The sequence below is a fragment of the Dromiciops gliroides genome, chromosome 2 (assembly GCF_019393635.1).
Source record: "Dromiciops gliroides isolate mDroGli1 chromosome 2, mDroGli1.pri, whole genome shotgun sequence".
Taxonomy (NCBI): Eukaryota; Metazoa; Chordata; class Mammalia; order Microbiotheria; family Microbiotheriidae; genus Dromiciops; species Dromiciops gliroides.
The window spans coordinates 200,229,394-200,241,779 of record NC_057862.1 but is presented as its reverse complement, the minus strand read 5'-3'; the positions used below and the strand labels follow the sequence as shown (position 1 = coordinate 200,241,779).

Sequence of the window (12,386 nt, the reverse complement as noted above, 5' to 3'; positions counted from 1 at the left end):
CTGCTGGCACAAAGGATGATGGTAGAAGAGAGAGCTGAAAGATTTTTTTCTCATGATAACAGGAGAGCTAGGATAATAATGGGTTACTGAAGTAAGGATATTGATTCAAGGAGAAAAGCAAATTTATTTTAAAATTATCATTTCTATCCATATGTTTCAATTTGTGGAAAATAGCAAAAACTGGTTTTAGATTATCGGAGTACTGCAGAGCATCCAAAATCCAATCTGTTTCAGCCATTATTATTTATTCTGTTTGAAACAGTGAGGTTCTCCCTTCCCCCCTACTGTTTTTCCAAAAACATACCTCTTAGGCTTTTAATTCTTATGACAGGTTTCAACCAGCAGGAATTTAACCTGGTTATAACCTTGTGAAAATGAGATTACATAGTAGCCTGAAAATCTTGGTTGTTACTTTCTTTAACCTGGACTTACTGTGTCAGCCAGAAATTTAAAACTGGACTCTCTGGAGCCTGTATAATTCAATGTATTTAGAGACAAAAACCTAGTATTCAAAGTGATGTTGATATTTCAAGAGAGTTGGGTTTTTAAAAAGTTAATAAACAAGGTACGCTTCTGAGCAGATGACAGACTAGAAGAAAGGAAGAAACACTTAAAGGGGGTTGTGGTGACTGGCATTCAGCAGGCATATGACATTGCTTTCAGTAAAACTAGCAAAGGTAAAAAGAAAAAAGGACTGTATCCTTTGATGAAACATTAAGAAAAATGATTTAACACACATACAGCTGCATCTCAACAATATTATGTTAATGACACCACAGTAAAGCGTCTGTTTTCTGATGTTGTTACTAGCAAAGGATAAACAAAACAGTTTTACAATAATACAAACAGCCAAATAACCTGGAAAGTGTTCACAAGATGTTTGACAACATAGTTTAATTTTTGATGTGAGTATGAATTCTTGCCTATTTAGCTGAAATTGATTGTAAATGAGCAAAACTGTAGTACAAACATGCTAAAATTTCCTTTTATTACATTAGGCTGGGATGTGTCTTCAATGTCCTGTTTAAAGCCTCATTGATTACATGGCTAGTCTTTTAAATGAGCTAGTCTCCCTATTCAGATCTTAAATGTACCAAGCTCTCTTCCAAAGCTTTGCTGGGTTCCAAATTTTTTTCTGTTGTCAGATTGTCACACTAGAGGGCTTAGTGACATCGTTTTTGCATATTTTTGTTTGTTATTTAAAATTTAGGTTCTTAGCAAGTATCATTAGAAGCTATTTTTCATGTCCAGGTATGCATTACTTTATGGCGTTCACAATCTACCATAGTTTTGATTACTCATTTTTATTACTTTGAGTGGTTACCTCTCTCATTAAGAAATATGGGATTGGGGGGCAGCTCGGTGGTACAGTGGATAAAGCACCAGCCCTGGATTCAGGAGGACCTGAGTTCAAATGTGACCTCAGATACTTACTTGACACTTACTAGCTGTGTGACCCTGGGCAAGTCACTTAACCCTCATTGTCCCACCCCAAAAAAAAAAAAATATGGGATTGGGTGAATGGCTTTCTAGACCAACTCCCTCATTTTACAGAGGAAGAAACTGAGGCTAAGAGAGACTCAGTGGCTTGCCCAAGGCTATAGAGATAGCGGTTGGGTCAGGGTTCAAACCCAGGTTCTTTGATTCCATATTCCTTCTAACCCCACTTCAAGACCTCACTTCCTCCTCCAATGTAGCTACCCCTGATGACCACGCCTCCATAACCAGAAGTGGTCCCTTTCTCCTTTGACTTTTCATAGCATGCCATACCCCTATTTTATATATATGATTATTACTCAGTATTTTGCATTTGTGCACATCTTTTGCCCACCCCTTATTCCTCCAGAGTCCTTGAGAGTAGGAACTTTGTCTATTTAATTTCAAGTAAAGATTAGGTGGTGATTTTGGATATCTTAGTAAGTAAATAAACATTTATTACAGACTATGTTAGGAATTATGCAAAATACTGGGTACACAAAGAAAATGATATGTATGGCCCCTGCCCCTAAGAAGCTTCCAGTCTAAAGGGGTAGACAACATGCTGACAAACATGTTCAAACAAGATATATGGGGTGTAAGTGGGAGATACTCTCAGAGGGAAGGCACTTGGTGGGGGAGGGAAGGAGGTGTCCTTGGAATGATGTTTTGCAAAAGGTGGGATTTGAAGCAAGTTTTAAAGGAAGTGCAAGAATCCAGGAGGCAGAGGGAAGGAAGGGAGAGCATCTCAGGCTTGGGGGACAGCCATTGTCAATCCATGGAGTAGGAAGGGGAGTGTGTATGTGAGGAAGAGCAAGAAGGCCAATATGTCTAGATAGCAGAAGGGAATAAAGTGTGAGATTATGTTTGGAAAGGTAGGAAGGGCTCTGGTTTTACAGGGTTTTAGCATCCAAAGAGAGGATTTTTTATTTGGTCCTAGAGGGACTGTAGAGCCACCAGACTTCACCGGGTTGGGCAGTGACATGACCCTACCTGCACATTAGGAAAATCAGTTTGGCAGCTGAGTGGAGAATGGACTGGAACAGGGAGAGAGACTGGAGGCAGAGAGATGAGCTAGGAGGCCAGGGCGGTAATTTAGGTGTGAGTTGATGAAGCTGGCACCATGGTGGCAGCTGTGTGGGTTGAGAAAAGAGGATGGAGTTGGCGTTCGGGTAACTTGGAGTAAACATTCATTTGGTTCACCCAGGAATGACCCATTTGACAGAGGATGTTTGTACTTTGAACAAGGCTGTCATAGGGACCTTAAAAAAACATCTGGGGCAAAGCTCCATTTGACAGAAAAAATACAGAGACTGAAATCAAGGATGTGACATACGGTCAGAGATCTCGAGCTGGAAGGGAACCTGGAGGCCATTTACTCCAACCTCCCCTCATTTTTTAGATGAGCAAACTGAGGCACAGAAAGCTTAAAGAACTTGCTCAAGGTAGTTATTGACAGATTTATCAGGAATTGTTTATTTTCTGTGTGGCTGCTTCTAACATCACCCTCTGCCTCTTCTGGTCTTCTAATCAGCCATAGACAAATCCTAGCTTAACTAACGATTTGAACCCTTGACTCCCAAGCACATCCAAGAATCCTTCACACTCTACATTTTTTCTAAAACTAGTAAAGATAAGTTGTGGCAGAATCATAAACAGAAGAAAAGTCCTTCCATTAATTCCCATTATCTTGCAAGGACAAATGTTTTCTCTGTCACTTAAGCCTCCTACAATACTGAGAAACAAGGAATTTCTCATCAAAGCAAATCTGAATCCTTCACACATTAGCAGGAAATATTAAATGCAGGCCCTTGCCCCGCATTTTTTAGATCAAAATGCAGCACTGTGTTTATCTTATTAATTGCTTATTAAGCATTTGTTCTGTGATAAAATTATTCATTTGGTTATAATTCGTGTGTGTGACATCTATATGGCCTGTAAAGAACAATTTGGTAATAGAAAATAAATTGCACACAACTCTAATCACATTGGTTCATAGTGGCAGGCGCTAGATGAGAGTCCAGGGTTGGAGGGTTTTTTGTTTTTTTTTAATTCTTCACCATTCCTTCCCTAGGTCTTCACACATTCCTCAAGTGTTTATCTTTTTTCCCTTTGCTTGGCTCATTTTATGCATTTAGAATGTAAGCCCTACAGTCAGAGACTATATCATATTTACCATAAATGGCAGTGAAAATACCCAGAGCCCTAAGCAATGGGTGTATTTATATTGATGTAGTGAATAAGCAAATAATCTGTGTGATATTAAACTATTTTCTTCTAGGTTTCTGGTGATGATTCTGAAACACCAGAGCACAGTTTGGGAGTGATTTATTTTTATAATACTCCTGGATCAGCAAAAAGGACATATATTAGGTAGTTGGAAAATGCTTATTTAGAAATTTATGTTCCTCACTATCTGTCTTCATATTTATGCTTTGTGGACAGTTTTAGTCTTTTTTTTTTCCTTCCTCCTCTTTAGCTTAAATAATGAATCTGAGTGTATTCTTGGGTTTATACTTTATTGTGAATAAAGGCAATGTGGCCACACCTTGTGTCACTGGGGAAGTCTCAACCTCAGTTTCCTCATATGTAGAACATGTAGATTGGGACTAGATGAACTAGAATACAGTAGGATCAGCAGTTTAACACCAGAAAGGAGCTCAGAGGCCATCTTTTCTCACCTCATTTTATGAATGAGGACACATGACTTTGGTCAAGGTCAAAGGTAGTAAAATGGAAGAGTCACATTTGGAAAACAGAGCCTCTGACTCCAGATTGAATACCCTTTCCATTTTACCAGGCTGATCCTTTCTGGTTCTAAACCCTGTGATCCAAATGGAAACTTTTGTTCTGATGACTGACTAACAAGTATTACAAAGTATCATCTATTTTGTGCCAAGTACTGTCTTAGGCCCTGGAAATGAGTATAAATAATGAAGCAATCCTTTCTTATAAGGAATGTTCATGACAATAGGGAAGACAATAAGTAAATATAAAAATATATGGCATAAATATAAATCCATTCAAGGTAGTTTGGCTCTGGGGTAGAATCAGAAAAGAATTCATGCAGAAGACAGTGGCTAAGCTGAATCTTTAAAGAAGAAAGACTCTCTGAGGCAGAGGAAAGGAGGGAAAGCAATCCAGGCACATGGAATAGCTAATGCACAGGCAGAATGAAGATCGTCAGTGAGGAGCAGAGAGAAGGCCAATATGGCTGGATTTGCAGGAGAGAAAATATCTGTTGAGCCTAGAGCTTGGAGCCTGGTTGTATAGAGTTCTCAAAATTTAAAAAGGAATTTATACTTTATCCTAGAGAGAATAGAAAGCCACTCAGGTTGACTGAGTAGGGAAGCCATATGGTCAGATAGCTAGTATTAGTATAGTAGTTTTAAGGTCTGCCTTTGCAGACCTTACATTCTAAAGTCTGCATATATTATGTCATTTGATCTTGCACAAATCTGTGTTTAAGGAAAACTGCTTTTGCAACCATGTGTAGGAATGACTGGAGGGTGGAAAGACCTTGAGGCAGAACAATTAGGAGACTGATAATCTAGATGAGAGGTCAGGAGGGCCTGAACTGAGATGATAGTGAATAAAGAGAAGGGATTGGATGTGAAAGATGTTGTGGAGTTAGAAACAGCAAGAATTGTCAACCTGTTAGATATGTGAGGGGAAGGAAAGTGAGTGGTCTGGGATAATGCTGAGGTTTCTAACCTCGGAGACAGGAGGGAAGTTAGTGCTTTGATTTTAATAGGAAAGTTTTGAAAAGGGGAAGGGTAGGAGGGAAAAGATGATGAGTTAAACTTGGAATTCAATAAATTCAGTAAACTCAACTCAGTTCAAGATGTCTTGAGGACATTCAGTTTGAAATGTCTAATAGCAATTGGTGATGCAGGACTGAAGCTCAGGGGAAAGATTGAGGCTAATGATAAATTATGTTAATTGACATATGGCATTTTACAGGCAATATCCTTTCTGGGCTTTTTGTCCCAGAAGCTTCACATTGTTTGTGGTTGTGCCCTGGGAAATAGATAGTGCTTCTTACTCTCTGACCTTGAGAAAGGCCTGACCTTGAATATTTTGGAGTTTGTACAGAGATGGAATTTGTTAAAAGACTGACACCAGGGGCAGCTAAGTGGCACAGTAGATAGTGTGCCAGGTCTGGAGTCAGGAAGAGCTAAGTTAAATTCCAGCCTCAGATGCTCAGTAGCTGTATGACCCTAGGCTAGTCACTTAGCCCTGTTTGTTTCAATTTCTTCATCTGTAAAATGATCTGAAGAAGGAAATGGCAAACCACTCTGGTGTCTTTTCTAAGAAAACCCCAAATGGGATCACAAAGAATTAGACACAACTAAACAGCAAAAGATTGACACCATGAAGACATTTTATGGTGGAACTCGGTTATCTTGGAGAATCTCAGCTCCATTTTATCATTCTTCTTTACTATTCTTGGAAGCCTCAGCAAGCTCCCCCAACCCCCAAATTCCAGCTTTCATGTTTATAAAACAGAATATCAAATATCCATGTGCTAGTAACTGTGAGGTAAATAGTTTACATGTAAAGTGTTTTTAAAGCTCTGTAATTTTGCCTTAAGTAGCTGTATCTCTATGAGCTCAATGGGCTTGTTTTCTGGCTAATTATGCTATATATAGCATATATTATGTATATAATAGTAGTTATTTATTGAGATACATTGTAATGCTTATACTTTGATTCAGTGTTATTAACTAACTCTTTCTGTTACCTATTCATCTTAAGTGGGTCCCTGGAACTTTTGATTTGAAACACGTTTCTTGGTAATATTTTTTTTAAACTGTTTCCGTTTGAATTGTGGTGTTAAATATGTGCTTTTATTTGAACAGGTTCTGGGTCTCATCCAAAACATGAGTGTTTTCCAGTGCCCAAAATGTAAACATGAAACTCATATTTTTGGAGCTGATGGTGCAAAGAAACTAGCAAAAACCCTTGGTCTTGATGTTTTAGGTAAGAACAGTATTTTGTTTTGTTTTGAGAGAAAGCAGCATAAGAGATCTTGGGGAATATGGGAAATATCAGTGTCTAAAGGAAATATTAAAAGGTATTTGCTTCATGTTTTTAAATGAGAACATTCTGGAGTTGATCTTTGTGATCACCTTTCATTAGCTTTTTAGAATACTTTTTAGAATATTTTAGAAGGCTTATTATGAATTAGGACCTTAAGATCCTAGATTTAGAACTGAAAAAGACCTTAGAGACTGTCCAGTACAACCCCCCATAGATCAGTAACCAGAGACTCACAAGTCTCAAGTTAAGTGACTTGTCAATGTCACACATGTAGCAAGGGAAAGTTGGGATTTGATGCCAGATTCTCTGACTCTAAATCTGTTTCTCTTTCCCGTATAGTAGCACACTGCCACCTTTAGTTAGGAGATTTGCTTTGTCAACTATTAAGATAACTGCCCTAATTGATTAAACAGTTGGCAAACAAAGCACTTCATATATGCCAGGCACCATACTAAGCTCTGCAGATGCAAAGAAAGGCAAAAATATGGTCCCTAACTTCAAGGAGCTCATTAATGTGAGTGGGGGAGACAACATGCAAATAACTAGGTACATGCCAGATACATGCCCTATAAATGGAAAGTAATCGCCAGTTTTAGTTTGATGGAAGAGTTTTATGAACTGCAGACCGTGCTTTGGAAGACTACATATTCAGTTGGCAATAAACAATTTGCATGCCAAGTTAGGGTCTTATTTATCGATGTAAATAGGTATATGTGAAAACATTTATTCATTATATAGGAGGATGTTCATTAAGATTCCATGTAAACTTTAGTTCTTGGTGTATATCTAAAGACATTCACATAAACATTATTGCATCTATCCTCCCTGGTTCAGAAGGTACAATTTGCTGCCTTCTGAGATTGTGCTATTTTTCTCTCATTTTTATATAGGAAAGATACCTGAACATAATATTATAAATAGTTAGCTTTGAATTTAAAAATGAGTTAGCTTTACAAGAACTAAATGTTAGTGTGTCAGATGTGTTAAAATGATGATTTTATATAAAATGTTATATACCAAATTCCACCAGTAACTTAATCCAATTTTTAAAACTAGGCATTGGTTTAATTATGAATGAATAATGAGACAGAGGAAAATGCTGGGTAACAGATAAAAGAGACAAGGAAAGACTACTATTGAATTATTAGCCATTAGTACTTTTGAAAAAATCGTATGGTTAAGATCCCTCAGAGATCAAAGAATTGTGAAACATTACCTACTATAATTGAATTTGCCATGGATGGAGTTAAACACCATTGTTGTGGTACCTAGGTGAATACTAATGAAGTATTTTGTTATATTACTATAATTACATCCAATAATTATACTCTTATAACTGTTTTTCATTTAACTAACCTAAGAAGTTCAATTACCCAACTCTACATAATAACATAAGAGACTGACACATATTTGTGGAGAAAAGTAAATACATAATTAGAAGGGCACTATTAGCTTATATTAGCAATGTCACAGAATAAAGTCTGTGTATCTAAATTTAGCCTATAACTTCAAGTATTACAAACAATTCTTTTTTTAAAATAAAAGTATTTTATTATTTTCCAGTTACATGTAGAAATAGCTTTCAACATTTGTTTATATAAGATTTCCAATTTCAAATTTTTCTCCCTCCCTCCCCCCCCTCCCCTAGACAGCAGGTAATCTGATATAGGTTATATATAGTATTACAAACAATTCTAAGAAAAATTCAGCTATATGCATTGTATCATCCATAGTGTTATCTGCCAAAGCCTACATTGTTATTTTTTTTAGCCAAATAAATAATATTTTACTGAGGAAATTTTAAGTCTCTCATTTTTAGAAGACTCATTTGTTTATCATTTACACTGCTACTTCGTTGTTCATATCTCTTTTTATATTTCATATGAGGGTGCCAAGTATGTGTCGAGTCTTTTCTAAATGTTTCCCCTACATTTGTGGAACTAATTCCAATGATTAGAGAGGCAATCAGGGCATACCTCCTCCTTCCCATTCTCCAACATTTAGCAGGAAATGGTCTTTAAATAGATAGTTATATGTTAAGTGTTAACTTTTTGCCATTAGAAGTTTTAGGCAAAGCCTGATATAAAACTCACATAATTTCTAGCAGAGCTTATTGAAGGGTATAAATTATACCTGGCCAGTACAAAGAGTGAGAAAGTTGTTAAGGCCCCCTAGGAGGTCCCTCTAGTTGAGGAACTGAGAGAAATAATTATTAATAACCAATGATCTGCCAAGATCCAGAGTTCTCCCCTTTTTCTAAAGCCCTCTGACTTTTCAAAGCTCTGACTCTGAAGGACTGGACTGATGGCAGATAGAATTAACATTCTCCTTAATGTGTATTGCTACCCCCACCCAACCTTACTAGGAATTTAAGGTGAAATCTGGATTCAGGCTTGGTGGGGGACTATAGATTCTTTGTCGAGATTTCCCCGAAGGCTGAGGTGATTTGGAAGTAAATGACATAATTCAAGTTACATCCTTCATTAGAATAGGTCCACTTCTCATGTAATATTCATTCTTTCTCTTTAACTGTTAAGTAATCAGAGTTGATTGCCACCCACACTTCTAAAGACATAAACTGAGAGCCTACCACCATGATTCATCTTTGGAATTTGAGAATGTTGCTCACCCTTTTATTAATAAAATGCATAAATGATTAATTTCTCAGAAACTGTCTCATGAACTTTTAAAACATCACAGAACACCACTCTCCAGGCTTGTAGAGCCCCTGGCCTACCATCGTCCTTTTTCATGCTAAAAGCTAGACCAGTATCCAGTGATGGTTACAGCAATGTGATTTGCTATTATTTATATCAAGACAAGGATTTGTTTCTAATGTTGCTCTTTATCAGTAAGGCCCCATTTTTCATGGATCTTTTAAAATTTAAGAGCACTAATTGGCAAGGGTATATGTGTTTGATCTAGGAGATAGTCTTTTCTGCCCTCATGATTGGGTTTGTGGAATCTCAGCCTTGGTATACATTCAAGATTCTTCTTGGCCTCAAAGATAGACATCTGCTATCTAGTGTGAAAACCTATGATAGTCTGGTTCTCATAATCTGTCAGTGGTGTCAAACTCATATAGAACAGGGGCCATTAAACCATAAATAAGGTTCTCTATGGGCCACATATTGGCTTAGTTTTAAAATATAATATTATATATGTTTTATTATATTTTCACTTATTTTGTTAAGTATTTCCCAATTATATTTTAATCTGGTTTGGGTCATACTCAGGAGTGCTGTGAACTACCTGTTTGACACCTCTGACCTAAGTGACATTGAAAAGGGATTGTTATCTCAGGGTGGGCAGTCCTTTCAACTTGGGTATCCTGAGAATGTCCTTGAATGATGGTACTGATATTTCAGAGTATAGGGGCAAAATCTTTTTCAAAAGTTATAAAGAAAAGAAAGTTAAATTTTTAGCATGCAAACTTATGAGGTTGTAAGTAACTATGCTTCAGAAGAGCCCTTTAACTCAATATGAAAGTGAAAAGAATTACAATAAAGCATACTTCATAAAAATTCCTTGCCTTTGGAAAAGATATTTCCCTGAGTAGGAATTGTTCTTAGAATTTCAGTTTGTTGTTGCTGTCATTATCATTAATCTTAAGAGTGATGATTTGATTCATCATTTATATAAGGAAAAATTAATATATTGATAGCAGCTCAAGTTGAGGTCTGTCAAGGTCAAAATAAGGTACTGGCTAATTTTTTTTTTTAAATGCTTCTCAGGACAGCATTTCCATGCAGCTGCATTGGTTGGGTACGGTTTAGGTTTTTTTATCCTGTAAGTCTGCACTTTGAAGAGTACTTGTCCACAACAGGTTAAGTGAGGGAACAAGTATTTCTTAAGCACCTACTAAGTTGCCAGGCACTGTGGCCAAATATTTCCCAATATTATCACATTATTTCACAAAATAATGATGCTCATTGCTTTGAAATTACATTATATGGTTTCCTAAATAATTTAAAACCTACTTAAAATAGGCATGTATATACTTTTTAAATACAAATTCTACCTTAAAAAAAAAAAGTGGTTTCAGTCATTGCTTTGATTTCATGTAAATCGTGGGGTGGGTACATAATGTTCAGTATTTAGTCCTTGTAGACATAGCTTTAAAGATTCTTTGAAGTTGATATTGAAAAAATACAAAAGAAAGAAAAATGTGAACAACAAAGCAAGAATGCTGGTCTTGTACAAATTAGTTCAACATTAAATGCCTGCTATGTAAGACCACTAGGTATTCAGAGAGAGATATTAAGATAAATAGGATGCCCCTTCCTCCTACTCTTTTAAAGGCTCACAGTCGAGCAGGAATTAAAACATGCCAGAAATAAGAATAAATGAAAATGGAATCAAATGAGGCCCTAAGAGAAGTACAAACTAAGGTCTAAGAGGGAAAAATAATTTATTTACTCCTTCTGAGAGCATTAATAATAATAATACCTAGGGTGGTTAGGTGGCGCAGTGGATAAAGCACCGGCCCTGGGTTCAGGAGTACCTGAGTTCAAATCCGGCCTCAGACACTTGACATTTACTAGCTGTGTGACCCTGGGCAAGTCACTTAACCCCCATTGCCTAAAAAAAAATAATAATAATAATAATAATACCTAAGTAGGTGATATTTATATGGCATGGATTATATGCCAGGCACTATGCTAAGCGCTTTAACAATGATTCTGAGAGATAGGTGCTTTATTATGCCATTTACATATGGGGAAACTGAGGCAAACGGTGTGACTTGCCCAAGGCTATGTACGTGTCTGAGGCTGGATTTGAACTTCCTGACTTCAGGGGCCTCATGCTCTATCCACTGTACTACCTCGCAGCATTAGGGAAGACTTCATTGACGAGATGGGTTTGAAGCAAATCTTGAAAGATGAGTACTAGATTTCATGATCTCAAACATAAGGCAAGACCAGAGAATAGGAAAGGGTTCAAAATATGCTGCTCGATTCAACGAGTCTTGGATTTGGAATCATACCATCTGGGCTCAAAGCCTGGATTGGTCACTTAGGTTCCTATGGCACTGGGCAAGTCATTTGACCTCTTCAGTGCTCGTATTTCCTTATTTTAAAAATAATGATCTTAAAGGCCTTTCTTTCTCAAAATCTAGGATCCTATTAAGCTACAAACTTGTGAAATAGTTGTCATTGCCCTGCCCTTTGATACTTTGTGTAACTCAGACCTCAGTGCAAGTACAATATGCAAGATTCCTTTAGTTATTATCCACAACTTACTTTAGTCCTCAGATGGGTCCATGTCCCTAATGCAGACTCCAGCCTATCCATGCCTTCCCATCCCACATGACTCTTTTTGGTCTTCTACAAATCCTCCTGAAGGAGCCCACATAGCTTCCTGGGACGTCTTCCTCTGGACCTCTCGTCATGGTGTGGATGCCATTGGAGTAGGCAGGCTGGCCACTGGCTGATCCGCCCCCGCTACAATAATCATCTGCGACTCTAAATCTCCCTTCAAATTCTTGAGCAGTTTTTCATTGTATAGGTATTGAACCCTACTCACACACATGATGTCTATTTTCACTGACCTTTGAGTGATCCTCAGCTGTAATTCTTCAGAGATTATGTATTCCATGACTTGTGACCATGTAGCCTGTCAGAAGAATACTGATATTAAATACTTCAGACTTAATTTCAGAGAAAAATTTTGGACTCATTAACCCTTTCATGCATTTTCCAGATACAGTCCAGCTTGCTCCTCCTTCCTCACCCTGCCTGTCTACAGCAACTCTCCAAGTTAGATGTGATCCATTGTACCAGCTCTATGATTAGTCAATCAGTCAAGTTAATAAGTGTTTAGTAAGCAGCTACCATTTACCAGACTCCAGACTAGATACTAGGGAT

At 37.3% G+C, this 12,386-nt stretch overlaps 1 protein-coding gene across 1 annotated transcript in view; it reads left to right on the top strand.

Annotated features, from left to right (window-relative positions):
- NUBPL (nucleotide binding protein like) overlaps positions 1–12,386 on the top strand; it is a 340,415-nt gene that overhangs the window by 293,600 nt on the left and 34,429 nt on the right. Inside the window, exon 10 of the mRNA XM_043980572.1 lies at positions 6,339–6,459. Within this exon, the coding sequence (XP_043836507.1) occupies positions 6,339–6,459 (121 nt within the window). The remainder of the gene's footprint in view (positions 1–6,338; positions 6,460–12,386) is intronic.